Raw genomic sequence first — 19,668 nt, 5'->3', positions numbered from 1 at the left:
GAAAGGGCAATAGTATACAAAATAAATAGGTATGGAAAATGCAAAATGCAGGCCTATGTTGTCCCATAAAAAAAGCTCTCTGACAGCTGTAGCTTTAGAGAGAGAGAGAGAGAGAGAGAGAGAGAGAGAGAGAGAGAGAGAGAGAGAGAGAGAGAGATTAAAGTACCTGGGAATGAAAACCCCTTATAATTATAGCCTCGGGTGCTGTCTGAAGGACATTCAAAGGTCTGTCACACATGGGCATTTGTTGTTTTTGTAAAATTAGCATAAGGGCAGATCTTTAAAAGCCACGCCAGAGAGCTCGCCACGGTGACAAGACTGTACCTTCCATATGAATTGACGATGTCCTATACGAAGATGCAGGAGATGAGCCTTGATGGCGAAGAATTCAGTGCAGTATTTGATGATACGGACACGGAGAACGACTTTGGAGGATTTTAGTTTATTAATTTTATGCATTTTTTTACTTTAATAAATTTTCACTTACCTGTGTATCCTAAAATAAAAATAATAGTTCAAGTAACAAATGTTTCTTTTACCGAGTAAAACAAAAAGTAAAAAAATCCTTCAGTATTGTGCCTTAATCAACTGATTTAGAAATTATAGATGGTTAGTCTAGAACAGTTAAACATGTTGTATAAACCAAAATAATGCAAATGGCGCACGATCGCTCTTTTGTATTTTAAAATACAATAGTAATATGAGAATGCATACAATATTATTGGATATAGTGAAGTACAAGTAAAGCATAACTTTTTAAAAGATCTACTGTTTTCCTCCGGTAGTAACTATCGCAATCTGCCGATTTTGGAAAGCATAGACGGTACGCTAATTTTATACCGCGTGTATGATGCGACCCCTTTAAAATTAGCTTCAAAATTAGGTTTCAAAAGTCGCAAGTATATACGGTATTAGGAATGACTTGGCTAATCACCTCATTCTGTTTTTGCCATGCTTGACTAAACATCAAGTGCTTACTGCAGTTTGTTCTTATTTTCTGATTATATCACCAAATTTCAGTGGTACATACAGGCAGCCCCCGGTTAATGGCAGGGGTTCCGTCCCTGGGGGCATGATGCTAAGCGAAATTTGCCTCTAACCGAAATTCAAAAGTCACAATCCACCTTATGGTGTCCCCGACTTGTTAACAATGCCTTAGACAGTGTCACTGCCACAGATTTTGCCCTAATATAATAAATCTTTAATGAAAATGTGGAATTTCATTTGCCTAATCATTTACTATGGTCTGTCTGGTAGTGATACAAATTTTTAATGTCAGTATCGACAGAGGGACTGGAAAGGCGTCTTACTGGATGTGTGGTGGACGAGGTGGCTGTCTGGCCCCTCAGATCTCCTAGACCTAAAGTCACTGTCCTGCTCATCTGGACCGGGAAGAAGACATACTGGCAATCGAAGGGAGTCTTAGGGGGTTGCTCCCAATAATTGCCCCCTCAGATGAACCTGTAGCCTATTCCCAGGTGTCGACAGACAGCCACTGGAAAGGCATCTTGATGGATTTGTTGTGAGGAGGTGGCTGTCTGGCCCTTTGGATCTCCTGTACCTAAAGTCACTGTCCTGCTCCTCCACACTGGGGAGAAGACACTGGCAGTAGAAGGGAGTCCGGGGGCGGTTGCCCCTGATAGTTGCTCCCTTGGTGAAACCTGTCATGCATTCACAAGTTTCGACTGAACACCGCTGGAAAGGCGGCTGAGTTGAGAGTGTTGCTCAGATGTCGTCTGATTCAGAAAAGTTGTCTCCTGAAAAGAAATGCAGAGCGGTTTGAGCGTTCATCTTGTGACAGTCTGGAATTGTTTGGCTCGTTTGAACGTCAGACATTTGGAGCATCGTAAACGACCTCTTGCTTCCAATAGCCAGTCTATTCCCAGGCATTCAGTACCAGTTGTGTTGACTCGCCTTCACCTGTACACTCCCCCTCCTTGTGTCAGTTGCTTGGTGCCTAAAGTGAGTTGCTCAGCACCAGAGATAGAGGGTTTGGCACCAACTGTGTTTTCTCCTAAGATGTATGGTTTGGAGGTTCGTTTTTAGCTCCACTTTCTTTGCAACTTCACGATCTGATGGGTTTTCTTAAGAAGGCTACTCCTAAAGGTGAAAATACCACCTTGGTCCCCCTTGTCATCTGGCAAAGAGGAAGTGGATCAGGACTTGGCTCTTTTGTCAGTGTATTCGAGCCTTCCCAAGTACTTTTTGTCCTGCCGCTCTGATGAGATACTGATTCTCCTTTATGAGCGTATGGTGTTGGCACCTAGCCACTCGTACCTCACTCGTATCAGGCACTTTCCACACCTCGCCCGGAGCCAGTTGTTGGTTGTTAGGCGTCAGCTGTTGGGCACCCGGTGCCAGCTGTTGGTAGTTTGGCACCAGCTGTTGGGACCCCAGCACCACCGTCTCCTCATCTTCATCAACACAAGGGGATCGTTCTCTAGCCGTATTTGCCGCCACTATGAGGGTTAGATGGGCTTCCTTAAGAGGAAGATGTCTGTTGCCAAGAGTTAGGATCACTTTTCACCCATTTTTTTCTGATGATGAAGATCCAGATCCTGAGAACGCTTCTGCCTTGTCATATTGTAGCCTTCTGAGGTTTCTTTTAGTGAACTTCCTGGACTTCATAGCAGTACCTCCCAGTTTGCCTGCTTCCACTTTCCCCATGAGGAATTCCCATGAGGAAATGTCATTTTGATCCTTGCCTTTCCAGGTTAGTACTCTCTTCTTCTTAGAAAGAGATCTGTGTGTGAGGTAGAGGATGGCAGTCAAGAGGGATCAAGGCAAAGCTGCTTTTGCTTTTCCTCCATCTAAGCTGCTGCTGAAGAAGAATGTCTGCCTCCTCCCATGGGGATTTCTCTGGCTTGATCAATGCAACTCGTCTTGCTGCATTTTCTTCAGTCAAGTTTTTCTTTTCTTTGCCTGAGCTGGATCATGTTGTGAGGAATATTTTTAAGGTGTTGGAAATATTCAGTGTCTTGAACTGGACAGCTGGTTCCTTAGCCAGGAAGATTACTTGCAGAGGATCTCTCTTCAGACTGGTTAGACATTCTTTCATGCACTGATAAGGCAGTTAGAGACAGTTCGGATGAGTTAGCCTCACTTTTCACCATGGGGATCTTTACTACTAAACGGGTGACAGGTACTCAGAAGTTAGCCCTCTTGTTTTCTCCCCTAGTAAGTCGCATTTGTTCCCTCAAGACGCTGTGAAGGAGCTCCATCCACCTGAAGGGGAGGATGGGGTGAAAAATCTATACAAGATCTGCTAATCAACAGTGTTTCTGTTTTACTGGAGTTCAGCCTTCTACCCTACTACTACACCATTTACTTATCCTACCATGTTCCAAATAAGGCTGAGAAGCTTCATTTCTCACAAGTGGAGATTTTACTACACCCACAAGTTTTGCATCATCAGAATATTGAGCAATCTTGTTTTCTAAGCCAACAACCATATCACTTCTATACACCAAAAATAATAGTGGACAAAGATCAATATCCTGGGGAACTCCAGACACCGTATGTTTCGGTTCTCTAAAGATCCCATCAACAGCAACTCACTGCTGCCTACCTGTATGGAAATCTTGAAGTAATCCTAAAACATATCCACCTATTCCAAGATTCTGAAGTTTATAAATAAATTCCTTATTATTTACTAAATCAAAAGCAGCACTAAAATCTAACTTTTACAAAAATACTGAAGAAAATTTGCTCTCTCTCTCTCTCTCTCTCTCTCTCTCTCTCTCTCTCTCTCTCTCTCCCCACACACACACACACCACACACACACACACACACACACACACACACACACACACACACACACACACACACACACAAGAAGCAACATTTTGTAGAGAAATACACAATGTTGGGAAAAACTGCTGTATGATAAAAATCCACAAACAACCTCTTATAAAACCTGTGTGCTATTGTATGCATGATATAGTCCTGTGTGTGTTTATGTTTGTGTAAGCAACTGAGCTAACAGGTGTATTTTAATTAACATATAGTGGACCTCCCATATTTGTGTTCTCAAGATTTGCAGACTCACCTATTCACAGATTTTTCTGTGGGACCTATTTAAAAAGTATTCGCACGAGGACTCGCTTATTCGTAGATTTTTTCTGTTGATAAGTATTCACTAATTAGTGTATTTTGATGTTAATTTTCATGACTAAATATATTTTTAAGATACAAAAATGATTTACTAATTTTCAAATATTAAAACTTATTAATAGTATTGTATTAAGTTTAATAAGATCAATATAATAGTAGTTTAACCAGACCACTGAGCTGATTTTCAGCTCTCATAGGGCTGGCCCGAAGTATTAGATAAAATACGAGGCTTAGCCCTGAGCCCAAGAATTAGGACCAAATAGATCATGAGTAAGATAAAATTATATCAAATAAAAATAATAATTCTCTCTCTTACTGAAATGTATGTTTTTTGTGTGTTAGTGATTTACTCCTTTTCAAATACTATTAATGTAAACAGCAATATAAATTCATTATAGAAAATTCTATGGTAAATTAGTAAGTTTTAGTTTATAAATTCAAAAATTATGAAGAATGAAGGAAATCCCAGTCTTACAAAAGCATAGAGAATTGGAGAGAGGGGTGAAGGTGGTGCTGTCACAAATGTCAAGAGACTTGACAGTAACCTTTACTAGCATTTTTAAAACTATGAACACACACGCCATGCATGTGTGTTAATACCAATTGGTTAGAGAGAGAGAGACAGCAACAATTATTTGAGACCCACTTAAGAATGCAACACTCCCCTACTGTGTGACGCAATACGTCTAAAACCTTCCTGTTATTCCTTTCTACCAAGCCATTACTAGCTGGGTGATACGGCTGTATCGCTACCATTTTCTACCTTAAAGGCGTTACAAATTTCTTGAACTAATGAGTTGTTGAACTTGGTCCCATTATCAGAGATAATGAGCTGTGGGGCAGAATATCTGCAAAATATCTTATCGAAGAGAGCGATTGCACAATCCTTGGCACTTTTACTAGTTAGTGGTACCAACTCTGTATATCTCGTGAGCGCGTCGATACATACTAGTATATTCTTATTCCCTTTACTCGTGGTATGAAGATTTGTGATAAGGATCAATAGATACTCTTTCGAAAAGGAGTCTGTGGGATAGGATATTTTCCTAGTGGTACTTCCTTGTCTGTTCTTCCCTTGTAGCTGTTGCATGTATTGCAGCTCTTCACATAATTACTAACATCCTTGTGAATTCCCTTCCAATGGAAAGTTCTTTGGATTAATCTAATTGTCTCATCCCTTCCTGGGTGAGCTCTCATGTCATCGTCGTGCATTAGCTCAAATGACCTTGTTTCTTAGACTCTTAGGTACTAACCTTTTGTGTCAGTACACCTAGAAATTGACCAAATGGATCATATTCGTGACACATCCAAATTAATACGCCATCTATGTCCGTTAGTGCATCTGTGGGACATCCAACCTTCCTACCTAGTTCGGTTAATTCTTGTTGGCTGTGTTTTCTTTCGTTTCTAACGTATTTGAACAGTTCTCTTATATCTTCATCTCTTTCTTGTTCTCTTATGAAATTTTGCCGGGAAAGCTCCTCTGTATAATGCATGGTGAGTACATTCACGTCATTGCACATTGTTTCATTCTTTTTTTCTTCTTGACTTATCATATTTATACTATCATCTTGTGAATCCTTTCTTTGATAATGCATCTGCTACCTTATTCGTCTTCCCAGGGACATATTTCACCTCTATATCATAATCTTGGGCTGTCATGAACCAACGGGCTCTTCGTCCAGAAAAATTAGGGTTCTTTAGCATTTTCTACTGCGGCTGAATGAATCCGTGAACAAGTTATCTTGTAACCAAAAATGATGTATCTGAAATGCTTTAAAAGCGTCTATTAATAGCTAGAGACTCGAGGTCTGTTACTGAGTAGTTTTTCACTTCTGAGGGCTTTAATTTCCTACTGTAATAAGCTATGGGCAAATTATACTTATTATCTTGTCTTTGCATTAAACATGCTCCTATACCAATGTGGCTTGCGTCCGTGGCTAAAAAGAATTCTTTGCCAAAGTCTGGGAAGCTAAGTACTGGGGGATGTGTTAATCTTTCTTTCAATTCCTCAAATGCTTCTTGCTGCTCGTCTGTCCATACAAATGATATGTGTTCCTTTAAAAGTTCAGTTAGTGGAGCTGATATGACTGCAAAGTTCCCTATGAACTTGCAGTAAAAACCTGCTAAACCTAAGAATGACTTTACGTCCTTCTTGCACTGAGGTGTAGGATATTCCTTGATTGACTTAATCTTTAAGTCGTTTACTTCTACGCCCTTTTCACTTAGTGTATGACCAAGGTAGTCTATTTTCCTTTTAAGGAAGTTACACTTCTTTAGTTTAAGCTTCAGGTTGGCTTTTCTTAATCTCTTTAGGACTTCTCTGACTAAGTCTATATGTTCCTCTATGGTATCTGTTGCTATTACCAAATCATCTATGTAACAGTGTACGTCCTTGCCTAGTAAATCGCCCAAAATTTTATCCATTATCTTACAAAAAGTTACGGGCTTTGACTTTAGACCAAAGGGCATTCTTACTACTGGTATCTACCGTTACTAGTGGAAAAAAAAAGCAGTCAAAGGTTTTTACTTTCTTCGTCTAGAGGGATTTGCAAGAATCCCTGCAATAAATCTATAGTGGTTGAAGTACTTCTTGGACCCTATAGTAGCGATAAGATCTCGCATGACGGCATTGGATAAGGATCAATTTTCAGTAATTTGGTTCAATTTTCTGAAATCCCACACTATTCTATAAGTTTTGTCCCTTTTGAGGAACTAGCAAAAAAGTGGGAAAGACCATGGGATTTAGATGGTTCTATTATTCCTTGCCTATTCATTCTTTTGTACTTCTCTTTCAATGATTTCCTTCTGGGAATGTGCTACTCTATAGGCTGTATGTAAATTGGCTTTGTGTTTCGATGGAATGTCTATCTTGTGCGTTATTTCGCGTGTATTTCCCAGGTGTCGCCGTCTAGAGCGACTATATCATTATATTCGCACATTAAGTCTATGAATTCTTCTCTAACATGGTTTTCCTTAATGTCCTTTAAATGAGATCCTATTTTTAGCTCTTCTCAGTTTTATGTCCTGAGCATAATTTTCATTTTCCTTTACTAATTGCTGCTACTGTTTCCCCGTTCTAACAACTCGGATAGGTATGGAGTATACTTCTGCTAGGCCTATCTCTGTACCTGGTGGTGTTAATTTAACCTTTCCTCCTCTGTTATTCGTAATTCTGTAACGCTATTTTGCCCTGTCTGACTTCATGTAAACTAGAAGAATAATGTATTCCATTTACTGCGACTTTTCAGTAAGCGTGAGAATTTCCTTCCCTTCAAAATTGGATTTACTGTACATTCTACCCACGTGCTTTCTCCTGGTTTTAAGTCTTAATTCCTCTCTAACTTTAAATAAGTGCATTGATTTGATTCTAAGAGGTTAATGTCTGTTGTGAACTCGTGATGCATTCTGGATATCTTCCTCTGTCTTATCCTTCTTTAAGATACCTTTCGTGTGGGATTCTCTGTAGTCTGGGTTCTTTTAATTAACTTGCATATTGGTATTCTAGAAATCTCACGACCGTTGTTAATCACTAGTTGTTCTCTAGGGGCATCAATGCTTATCCCTTGTCTAGCCATAGTTGGATAACCTATCAGCAAATGAGCAAAGCTAATTGTATATCTCTGGCTACCAGAACATTTTCTCTTAGAGCAATTCTTCCTAGCTTAAATGGAAAATCTAACTGTCCAATTACGTGGATATCATTGCCCTGGACGTCTGTGATTCTACAATCTACCGCTGGATTCAAAACTTGAAGTGAGAAAAATACAATCGATACACCTTTTCTGACATTATATTCTTAGGACTTTCCTGTTTATCAAGAATGTAATAATAGGTTTTCTCTAGGACCGACATGTGCCGGGAAATAATGGTCTATAATTATATTCATTTCCTACATCAACTTTGCTAAACCTGTGTAGCTGGGCTTAGCCTTGAACATTCCGGGACGTTCTCTCTGTTATAGAGGAAGATTCATTTGTACCATAAGCAGAAAATTTCCCATTGCGTCGTCTGACATTGACTGGACTGGTTGATACCCTATACTTGCTGTTTGATTGGGATATCTATTTGGGGCGGAATCTCTATTTCCTCTAACTGGGGGAGATTGACTATTGGTTCTACTTCTGCTTCTCGACTGAGATCTACCTCTAGGAGCTGAAACAAATTTATTTCTGCATTCTCGAGCACTATGTACCTGTTTCTCTTATGGAAAAGGAGAAGAAGGCCATCCCTCGGCAGTCACTGGCATAATGTCCTCTCTTCTGACAGTTATAACACGTGATTGTCGAAAATCCTCCTTGAGAAGATTTACCTGGCATCTTATTCTGATTTCTAAATGGTGTCTTAGATCTATTGGACCCCTTTTCTTTTGTCCTATAGCGACCTAAAGGTCTGTATATAGGTGATTCCCTTCAGGTCTTCTACCTAGGATTTTTGTTTCCTCCTCTTCAATCTCTGCTACATCATCGGATGTCTCCCACTTACGGGCCATCCTTGCAATGACTTCTGTTGGCAGGCTTCCAATCATTATTGCTAGTCTAAATATTTTTTTAACATGACTCATTAGCATTTTTTGCTTGCCTCCTTCACCTCTCATCCAACCTGTGGATTCCAGGAAGTTACCCCATTCATTCATATTGTTATACAACTGAGAGCTAAACTCTTGATAACGTCTTTCGTCTAACTTAAATTGACGCACTATCCTTGCCAAGCTAGTAACTGGATCTCTTTCACCAACTGTGGAATAAACCTTCCTAAAATACCGTTTCAATTCTTCCCAATTCTTAAGATCTCGGTAAGTCTCGGAGTGGACGTATCGTTCTAAGTCTCCTCCGGCTTCCAAATCAAGATAACTCTTGGCTTCAATAAGCTTTTTTCTCTATCTGTCCCCGTTTATGCTATCTAGGCGTGTCTCCACCTGCTATCCAGTTTTCTCTAGGTTACAAGCTAACTGGCCATCCTTTCTTCCGCAAAATTTAGCTATGTGATTAATTACATGTCCCTTATGTGTTCCCATTACTGCTGCGCTCGAATTCGCGGACTGTGTACCTTCCGGCATGGTTAATTTCTTATTTGACTTCTCGTGAGCACAAGCGTTCTTACGTTCTGATAAGGAGTCGGTCTCCCTTTGACCATCGACTCGTTAGTGGAAATTTTCTTAAGTACTGAGTATCATTAAAAGTATCAAAGTTATGACAGTAATAACCCAAAAAGAAAATAATGATAATGACAATAAATTGTTTTTACTTAAGTATTCGATCACCAAAAAAAATAAAAGAATTTTCCCCAGAAATATTCTCAAAGACTTACGTTACCAGTAAGCGATTCTTAAACAACAACAAAATCCTCTTAACAGTACTGGTAAAACGATACTGAACTGACCGTAAAGTGTACGCTAACGAGAGACCTCCCGTGAATTACCCTTGTTATCCTAAACAAACAAAATAAAAACAAGTAAACATTCATTCGACATAACGAATAAGAGTAAAAAGCAAATACTAAAAAAAAATCAAAGTACAAGAAATCACAAATCAAAGTACATAAAATCACAAAAACAACCAAAATCACAAAAAATAACATAAATGACACAATAAAAAAATTCAAATTAAAATTTAAAGTTATTGGTTAGTAAATACAAATGTTCGGGAAAAGGTCTTAGTAGCTGATTAGTTATAATTAGTAAAATGGAGAAATATCGTAAGGTTTCGTTGCCAAAAAAATTCAGAGTGAAAATCTTTTAATCTTGAAATACCAGAAATTGTCTAACTGAAATGTTAATCGCGTAATTTACTTTTGATAAAGTTTAATGTTATGTAAGTGTGAGGATATTATTTTGGACTTATCTTCTTTCGTCGTCTTCAGCATCCGGGGTTACGTCTGACAGCTTGCGTTCGCCTACCAGCGCGTTGAATGATGTGTTGGTTCCCCCTCTCTCTCTCTCGATTGCGTTGACTGTTGCGTTTTCGGGATTATGTTTTCTTTCCTCTTGATATATTCTTTACGCTTTCGATATCTTCTCTTATTCGTCTTCTAGTGGAACAGCTGTTCTTGTTCTTCGGAGTGGAGTTTTTTTTTTTTTTCGCAGTGTGGGGTGGCTTTTTTTTTGGAGCGCTTTTATTGTTACAACTCGGTAACTGTCTTTGTATTTGGGGAAACACTGGTACTGTTCCCCCCCCCCCCGGGGAGGAACTTTCTTTTTCGAGTGGCGTGAATGGATTGAAATCTCTTATGCCGACGCTAAACTTTTGATTCTGTTTTGCTGCCGCTGTTTTTAACTGTCATTCGTGTCTTCGTATCACGTCGCTAATCACCATTTCTTTGCTGTCTCTTTTGTCTCTTCCTATCCTTACCACTCGACATCAATTAATCTTGTCACTATATCAATCTTTATCTCATCGTATCCCACCGCTCTGCCACCAATTTTTCTGTGACGGTACTTACTTTCTTTGCACAGATCTAAGGTACGTTGTGCCCGTGGAGGCTGTACTTTGGGGAATTAGGCTTATATAAATTCTTCTTGTCTTGCTCAATGTTCTTAATCTGGAATTCATTAAAAGGGTTCTACTTTTGGATGAGAAATGAAATTGATATATTCATACAAATTACGTTTTATTCTTCGTTAGGGGTTCTTACAAGGTTTTTCCACCTTCTGAGTTACTGGGCTCTTGGACTGATAAAACTTAATTGGCACTTGTTGCAATTACGAGTCTATAGGCACGAGGGAAATTTACTGAGTATTGATTGTCACTTTCACTGTCTTTGATTGCTTCGCACACCACACTTTTGCACCTGTTCTTCTTCTGGGGATTCTTCTGTCTTTTCTCGATGTTTCATCAACGCCATGCCAAAACTGCAGTTCTCCCCTCAATCGGTCCCCGGTTTTTCTTGGCTCTCTTGGCTTCCTCTGTTCCCCTTTTTTCTCTGCTCCCTTTTCCCTCTGCTGCTCTCTCTGTCTCTCGCCTTTTTGTTCAGTTGAAATCTCCTTAGCCCCGCCTTTGGATTTTTGGATTCTGACTGGGTGTGGCATTTTCTGAAAGACTTTTTGTGTCTTAGTGGCTACTAACTTCATACGAGACCGCCTTCCTGTCAGGTCTTCTACAGTAATTCGTAGGCTTCGAATTTGTATACGCCTCCTTCTTCATGTCCTGGCTTCTTAGGGCGTATCCCTTGGTACCTCATAGTCATTCGTTGATACTTCTTTGGGCTGTCTTATGACCACACTCATGGCTTTTGATTCGTCGATACTAGAGGCCTACCTTTGGGAGGGTGGAGCTTTTAAGAATTTGGTACTTCTAACAACGGGTCATAGAATTCCTTTTTAACGTATGCCAGATGGCTCTCTCTGACCTGTTCACGAAGGGAAACGGCGATTAGTCATAGGCGCTAATGAGAGTAGTTTCCAATTTCTCGAATATGCCTGGCAATATCCCTCATCGACCATAATCTCTTGTTGGTCACTAATCGCTGGTACGGATGGAGGCTTTTGGGGGAGATGAAAACCCAGAATGTCTAATGGCTAAAAGCCTAATGGTTTTGAGTAACAAAATCCCTTCGCTAAAGAAAATCATTATCTTATCCCCTCCCCTTTTCTCCTTTTTCTTCTCTTATTATCCGTTTCGTGCCTTTTTCTTAAGTATTATTAAGTTATTGCCTTTTGTAATAACGACACTGTGCCACACTATACCATATATATATATTATATATATATATATATATATATGTATATATATATATATATATATATATATATATATATATATATATAGTATATATATATATATAGAGAGAGAGAGAGAGAGAGAGAGAGAGAGAGAGAGAGAGAGAGAGAGATAGACACACACACACACACACACACACACACACACACACACAAGCAAAAGGAAGATATCATGGATTGTGGTAACTATAGCGGAATTAAACTAACAGAGTATGGATTGAAAGTTTTAGAGAGTACTGGATGCTCTATGGATTGCTTTGCAACTACCATGTTTTAGTTAAGAAGGTTGGATGATAATGATAGTCCAGTGTATCAACAAGAATATAGTGATGCTGAAAGTTAAAGGAAGTGCACATGATGAAGCAGAAATAATTGGGAATGAAATAGACTCGCTGAAAGAATGTTTTTCCACTGATGTGATATTACTTTGTATTTTGGTAGAGGCTGCCTCCTGGGCCAAAACTTTCCAACCAGCTTCGTAACTTCTAGCAAAATGCTGTGCATTCAAGTTGCTGTAGTAAGTTTAAAAATATGTTAAAAAAGAAAAAAAAAAAATTATACCATAATTTTTTAAAAATTAACTGACCACAGAGTTTGTCCAGCCTAACCTGTAGTATTTTAGGATACTAGTATATATTTAGTCAGGATTGTGAAGGTTAATAATTTTGCATGGAAAAATTCTGTTTTATAAAAATGAGTTTCTCATTCAGGATTGATCCTGAAGGGCCTTAACTTATACTTTAAACAATGCTATAATGACAGCAATACCAACATGACATGACATGCTCATATGTCCTGATTTACTTTGTTAGTCCATTTTATGGTTTTCACATTTTCAGCCAGGACCCGGTGGGATGAGTCTAGTAAGCACTGTATCTGGTGGAATGACATCACCTGGAGGTTCATCAGAAGCCCTCTTAACTAGTCATGGTGATACTAATATACTACCTTTACACAATTCCACAAATGCTAAATGGGGAATACATATGGTTTGGTTTACATTAGCATCTCTTTTCACTGTTATGATGCTGTTTTGGACAGACTTCTTCACAGCTCTTGGCAAGGTATGATTTATTCCTTTGTGATTTTAAAATCTGCAGTATATTTTAACTCTGTTTTGTATAGAATGTAACTTGTGTTATTTGTGTATAGTATTACCTTTGGACAACATGCCCATATATACAGTACTATGTAAGCATGTATTTTTGCCTTCTTGTATTGTTTATATTTTTGTGGCATAATGTTAGCAGTGTATTAAACTTTTTCATTTTAATAAGATCTTTCTGACTTATTGATAGGCTGGTTCTCCCCAAGAGTTTGTAGAACTGACATCTGGTGGACTGCGATGTCATTTCCATTGGGGTAAGGAGTGTAAAGCTACCGCACTGTATGGGTGGTTGTTTGCTGTTCTTCACGTGTGCTTTCTAATGCTTTTGGGAAGAGTGGTAACTGCAGCACGTTCCGTCATCTTTGCCTTATCAGTGGCATCAGTTGCATTACCATTCCAAGCTTTATGGTGGTCTCTGTTCTCAACTGGTGGGTCCCTTGGAATGATTTGGCAGCCACAGGTCAGTGTAGTATTTTTAACTTGCTCTTCTATAACCAAGTTCTAGATTTATTATAAGTTTTCTTTTGTTATTAAGGTGGAGTAAAAGCAAACTAAAAACTGATAACTATTTAATCATTATTCAAAAGCCACACACAACAAAGTTTAATTTCACACAGCATAGTGATGTAGAACTCTAGAATAGTGACTACACAGTGTACCTTTGCATGCTTTGTAAGATAGGATTGAGTTGACAGTTAAAGAAGCTGTAAGACTGAAGTTTAAGTAGTGAAAATACGCTATTTTACTGGAAATATTTAACAAAGAAAATTGTACTTACTAGATATTAAGAAAATTCATATATTAAAGGATATCATTGATACAGGAATAGAATTTAAAATTACTGGGTGAAGTACTATAATGTTTTTATGATGAGATGCATTCTGTCCTGACCAATCAGTCTGGGGAAAAATATTTTATAAATCAAAGTTCCCCTAAAAAGAAAAAATATTTTATAAATGTTATTTCCCCAAGTAATAATAAGAAACCAAAAAATAAAAATATTTTCAATATACAGTGCAGTATGGGTTGTAACTATACAAGCTCCTAAATTCTGCATAGCATTAACATGCTATATATATCAAGAGGATATACATCTTAATATGTATAACATGTTAATGCTATACAAAATTGTCTTTGAAAGGGAGTGAAAAAATAAAAAACCAAATTTGTGAGCTTTCCTCGAAAATCAAACCCAATAAGTCTACTAAACAATTGCAATGTGGCACCACAGCAACACAAATGCATTGAGGTAAAGAGACTCCACAGAAACTGTTGTCTTGTATTTTAAAAGTGCAGTAATGGCATGGCTTCATAGACAAGAATAACTATAATGAAACTCCAGTAATAGCCTAACAATTATCCCTTGATGTAAAAACACCTAGCTATGGTGAGGGAGCTCTTGAACCCATGGAATTAATATAAATGTTTGAGGAGAAGACAAGAGTCTTACCCATTATTTATTAATTTTTTTTAAATCAATTGAATAATGTGGATTTTTTCCACTTAAATTATTCGTCTTGACAAATGGGACAAGACATAATGGCTGGGTTTGAAGTTCACTTTTAAGTTGGTATGTAATAGGAATTATGATTGGAGTATCTACTTTTTGGTAATATTTGGACCTGAGAGGTAAAGCATTTTGATACCTTGAGGGTGGAGAAACTTTTTAGTCCATGGTCAGCCCAGGGGATTTTGGGGGTGGGTTAATTTTGTGCTAAAATTCCTGTTATTCTGTCTGATTTGCCCATTGACATTATTATAGTAGGGATGAATCTGTTTTTGAAATAGTCTGTTCCAACAAGTGGTTAAGCATACATTTGTGCCTTTCTAATTAAGTTGGTGCCATCCTTTAGTGTAGAGTAGGAGGTAGACATTTGGGATTCGGTTCCTACTGGGGTCATTAGTGGAGAAGTGATCTTCCATGAAAAACTTGTGATACCTTTTACAAATTTTCAAGTCATCTGTTTATTTTTCTCCAGTATACTTATTATGGAAAGGTCCTTTGAAAAATATAATGTCATTGGCCTTGTAGATATATTGAATTGTATTATCAGACAACAAAAAGTAGATGTATTGAAGTGTGTTACCAGACAACAAAAAATTACTACCCAGAATAGAAAGATATTGCTGATGGAAGTGGGATAACCAATAGGAAGCTCAAAATTGCTAGCAGCCATGCTAATTACATTTGTTTTTTCATAGTCTTACACCATTATTATCAGACAAAACATATCTTTGAGGGAGAAATCTGGTTTATTTAACAAGCATTCATTTCGATCACCAGGTAATTATATGAAATACAGTGATGCTATGTAGTATTTAGATTTTTATTGACTGACAGCCATGCTATTTACTTCTGTATTTTTATATAAGTACAGTGGAACCTCGGTTTTCGTACATAATCCGTTCTGGAACCTTCCTCGAAGTCCGAAACGTACGAAAACTGAATTAATAATTCCCATGAGGAATACATAATGGAAATGCAAATACTAATGCGTTCCAGACCCCCAAAATATTTTTTTTTTAAATAAATTTTCTGGGCTTACCCTGTGTTGCCCTGTGAAATGGTTCCTTTGATACTATTTCTTAGGTATAAATATTGCTATTCATCCTAGAGAAAAAAGAAACAATATAATGCCAAGATAAATGGCTCGCTCACCTTTAATAAAGGTGTCGGTAGACTCCCCAGCACCTGGAAGGAAGCAAACTATAAGTCCAAGGAAGGTCAGTGAAGTTTGCCAACGAGTAGTTGCTCCTTCAGTAGAACCTGTTGCTACTTCCCAGGTTCCTCAGGATAACCACTGGAAAGGTGTTCAGGGAGTTGCACACTGCCTTTCATCCAGTAGGTCGCAGTTGGCACTTCCAAGATACTTCCAGGCCTTTGATTGCTTAAAATGTTTCTGCAATCCCTCTTAGGTGCCAAAGGGATCTAAACCCCGCATGTAGCTTCTGGGATGATTACAAATACCCAGTGGACCACACAGACCTCCCAGTGGCTCAAAAGTGCCAAGTGGCTTCTCAGCGCTAAGTGGATGCCATTAGTACAATGGGATCAGATTGCCCCATGGGATCAAAGCTCCTTATGACTTGCAAGTGTCAAGGGATCAGTTATGCCGGTAGTTTCTGATTCCACATTGAAGGATAGTAATTGTATGACAATGTAGTTTTAGATGCTTCTTCAAATGAGGAAGAATGCAAGTTAACAGCAACACAACCAGTAACCCATGCTGCAAACAAATTACCTGTAACTGTGGACTTGATGTGCATACCCTCTCATCAACATGGGATTCTTCTCTTGTTCTCTGGTGCTTAGACAGCATTGTGGAACTTATAATGAAACCGCCTCCTGCGGCTCCTCTTGTATCGGACGATATCCAAGTGGACACGGCTCTTTCTCCAGTTTCTTCAGCTGAAGAAGATGTTGAATCAGATCATCCTTCCTTGGCTTTTACCACTCATGAATTTATTTTCTCTTCTGTTCTGTTATCCTTCATATTTTTCACTAATGACTTGGTCTTCTTCTGGTTCGGCTTTTATGTTACATCAGCTTTCAGAATCGGCGAACCTTCCAAAAATGGTACTGTTGATTTCCACCAAGAAAGCATTGTCAGGTATTAATTCTTAGTTAGTTGAGAAGAGAGAGTTAGACAAAACAGTTTTCTGTTCTCCACTGTCCCGTATGTCTAAGAGGAGGTACATTTATTATGTAACTGGAGAGATGCCTTCCTTGGGAGTGTCTGCCTCCTCCCAAGGAGATTTTTCAGGGCTTATTGACCCAGCTTGTAGATCTGCCTTTGATTCGGCTAAGGTGTGGTTCTCATCCACAGAGTTGGATCACTTTGTAAAGAATATTTTCAAAGTTTTGTAAATATTTAGTTTCTTAGATTGGTCTGTAGGAGCACTTACCAAGAAAATAGAGGATTGTTCTTCACTGCAAGACAAGTTTTCAGCAGACTGGCTTGGGGTGTTTTCATGTATAGTCGACATGAATAGTGAAGATACAATTTTCTTAAATCGTCGGATGCATATTGCTCAATAATGCCTCACCTGGCAACTCCAGAAAGGCAGCGGAGCTTCAAAATCATTCTGTTTGTTGCTTTTTAGATTTCCATTAACTTTACACCGTAAAGATTCTGTAGAAGTCCTATACAGTAGGGCCTCGATAATTGCGGGGGATAGGGTCCAGAACCCCCCATGATAAGTAAATACCCGTGTTATCCTGGTAACCCCCTTAAAAATTGCTAAAAACTGCCTACTTTAATAGTTAACCCACCCAAGACCACTATTCCAATGTTTATAACTGTCTTCTTTAGTTCAAACACCAAATATGTCTTCAACTACCACCTTAAACTAAATTCAACTACCACCTTAAACTAAATTCAAGATAGTTTCAAAGTTATTTTACAACATTAGCCATAAAAATATATGTAGTATACGTGCTACTGTACATATCGTCACTACCAAGTCGAAGTGGCGTATCTCAGTTTTTTCACTTTTTTCAGGAGAGCCATCTAAAGTTTTTGAGCTAATGTTTCTGTTAACTGCTCGTTTAATTTTAAAAAGGTAATAAAAATAAAAAAAAATTTGGCACAGAGCTTTTTCAAAAGAATGTAGTTTGCCTTGAGTGTAATATAATTAAAAAAAACTTTACTCTTTCCTATGCTTATGGGGTTGAAATAGATACGCCCTTTCGTCTTTTACGAACATTTCAAAACAACTTTAGTTACGCCTACTTGTATCCTTTAATCTGTTTAAGAGAAAGGATCTGAATTTATAGAATACATCAGTTATGCTAAAGATGTGCATCTTTTTCTTATGAAGATCCCTGTCCTTACCGTTCACATTGTCGCAGAAAGCATTAGTTTTATTACTTCATGATTGAGGCTGATATATTAATTGGTTTTATAGTTCGTCTGTTAATCCATTCACATCATGGAAATTAAACTTTTTTTTTTTAGATATATTTCAGAAATGACACTTGGAAATGATTGCTTGGGTAAACATTTCATGATAATAGAGAATGAAAAAAAATACTTTATTGACAATATTGAATAATAAAATATTTCCTTGATGTACACACGATAAAATCTATAAAAGCTGTATTTACCTTTTTGAAGAAAGATTGTTTTTGGTACATAAGTGCTATGAAAACTTGTTAGTTTAGTGTGGCAAAGATCTGAAGAAATAAACATACTCTGTACCTCTGACAACTGGTAAGGCACTATTACAAAGTGACATCAAATCTTCATACTTCTCCTTAGAGATCTTTGGAGGTTCAGTGTAGAGTTTATTAAGCAGTATATTGTTTGGGTCAGGCTGCATTAGTTGCTTCAGTGTTATAGATCTGAAGTGTTCATTTAGGTGACTAGTCTTGAAGAAATTTGATCGACAGAACTCTTTTGCACCATTACCTCTCTCATTTCTGTCCCAGTTAACAGAATTTCCTTGGTCGTCTATTCTAATGGATAGTATACGAAGTACTTTTGCCATTGTCTTAAAATCGAGAAAATCAAGAGTCTGGACTGGATGAACAAAATAAGGATTTTTTTTCCTTGCTAGTCGAAAAATGGGTATAAATTGCGAAGGCACATAAAGGTCACCAACATTGTTAGGCCTCGAAGAAAATCAGGTGTATCTTTTCTATACTTCTCAGTCTGCTTACTGAATGCAAGAGCATGGCTGTGATTATAGAATTTTTATTTTGTCCAGGACACCCATCAGCAAACAGTTTTACAGTTCTGACCCCAGAAGCATCCAGTTTATCAAGGTAAATACTTAAGCAGGTGGCAATTTCAGAGGATCCTCGTTTTCCTTGTCCTTCATGCCAAGTAAAACAATGACAAGCCTTAGATTGCAAGTCATAGATAGTAAGATTATAGTTAGCCAATCTCCTTTTATAATAAAGCATGTTATCATTTATCCTTGGGAGGTAAATGACCTGCTGGAGTCAATGTTGCTGCAGTGGAGAAAAGGATCAGTATCATGTTTAGCTCCATCTTTCTTTCTCCTTACAGCTTCCTTCTCTTTTATGTGTTCTTGAAATTGGGTCTTGAAATTGTTGTTTTCTCTTTTAGTATTTCCTTTTCTGTAATTTTTCACACAGCTTACAGAGATCCTTCTTAGGATTATGGAAGGAAATATTTTGGCCCCTTGGGACCTCGCAATAAGTTGTGTAGCTTGCCGATATGCCTTTTATAAAAACATAGCATGCATTTTCTTTTTGTTAAGGTCTGGATGCAAAAATAATCTCGTCGTTGAAATTTTGACGACAATAGTGGGGATTCCATTCCGATTCGTATCGATTAACATGCTCAGTGGATTGCTTGTCTTTTTGCTTTGTCCCCTCCTCTTTTTCATAACTTGTAGATCTACCCACTCTCTTATCTTTTTCCACTGTACCTGTAGACTGTCTCTTACTAATGGCTATTCTAAGAGTTTTTCCGAGATATTAAGGGTGCTCAAAAACATAGTTTTGCAAACAGGCAGATGTTCTCCGTTATTTGGCAAGGAATAGTACGAAGAAAAAGATCTCCTAGAACCCTGATCTTTCACAGTTCTTTGCTTTACCTTGGTCACTTTCACAAAGCGGGGAACAATAAACTCTCTTTGCAGTTGAAGACTATTGGTTCCGTAATAAAGCTTGAAGTATGTCCTTCCTTTCTGCTTCTGAGAATGACGAGCATTTTTACTTAGTTTGCTGCAAGTGACTCCATTACAACTAGGCTTAAT

At 38.1% G+C, this 19,668-nt stretch overlaps 1 protein-coding gene across 1 annotated transcript in view; it reads left to right on the top strand.

The window, feature by feature from the left end:
- The window catches only part of LOC135220562 (uncharacterized), a 120,698-nt gene that overhangs the window by 74,453 nt on the left and 26,577 nt on the right, over positions 1-19,668 (top strand). Inside the window, exons 5-6 of the mRNA XM_064257785.1 lie at positions 12,671-12,895; positions 13,130-13,399. Coding sequence (XP_064113855.1) covers positions 12,671-12,895; positions 13,130-13,399 — 495 coding nt within the window. The remainder of the gene's footprint in view (positions 1-12,670; positions 12,896-13,129; positions 13,400-19,668) is intronic.

This window comes from Macrobrachium nipponense, chromosome 2, assembly GCF_015104395.2.
Source record: "Macrobrachium nipponense isolate FS-2020 chromosome 2, ASM1510439v2, whole genome shotgun sequence".
Taxonomy (NCBI): domain Eukaryota; kingdom Metazoa; phylum Arthropoda; class Malacostraca; order Decapoda; family Palaemonidae; genus Macrobrachium; species Macrobrachium nipponense.
This window is presented reverse-complemented; position numbering and strand designations above follow the sequence as displayed.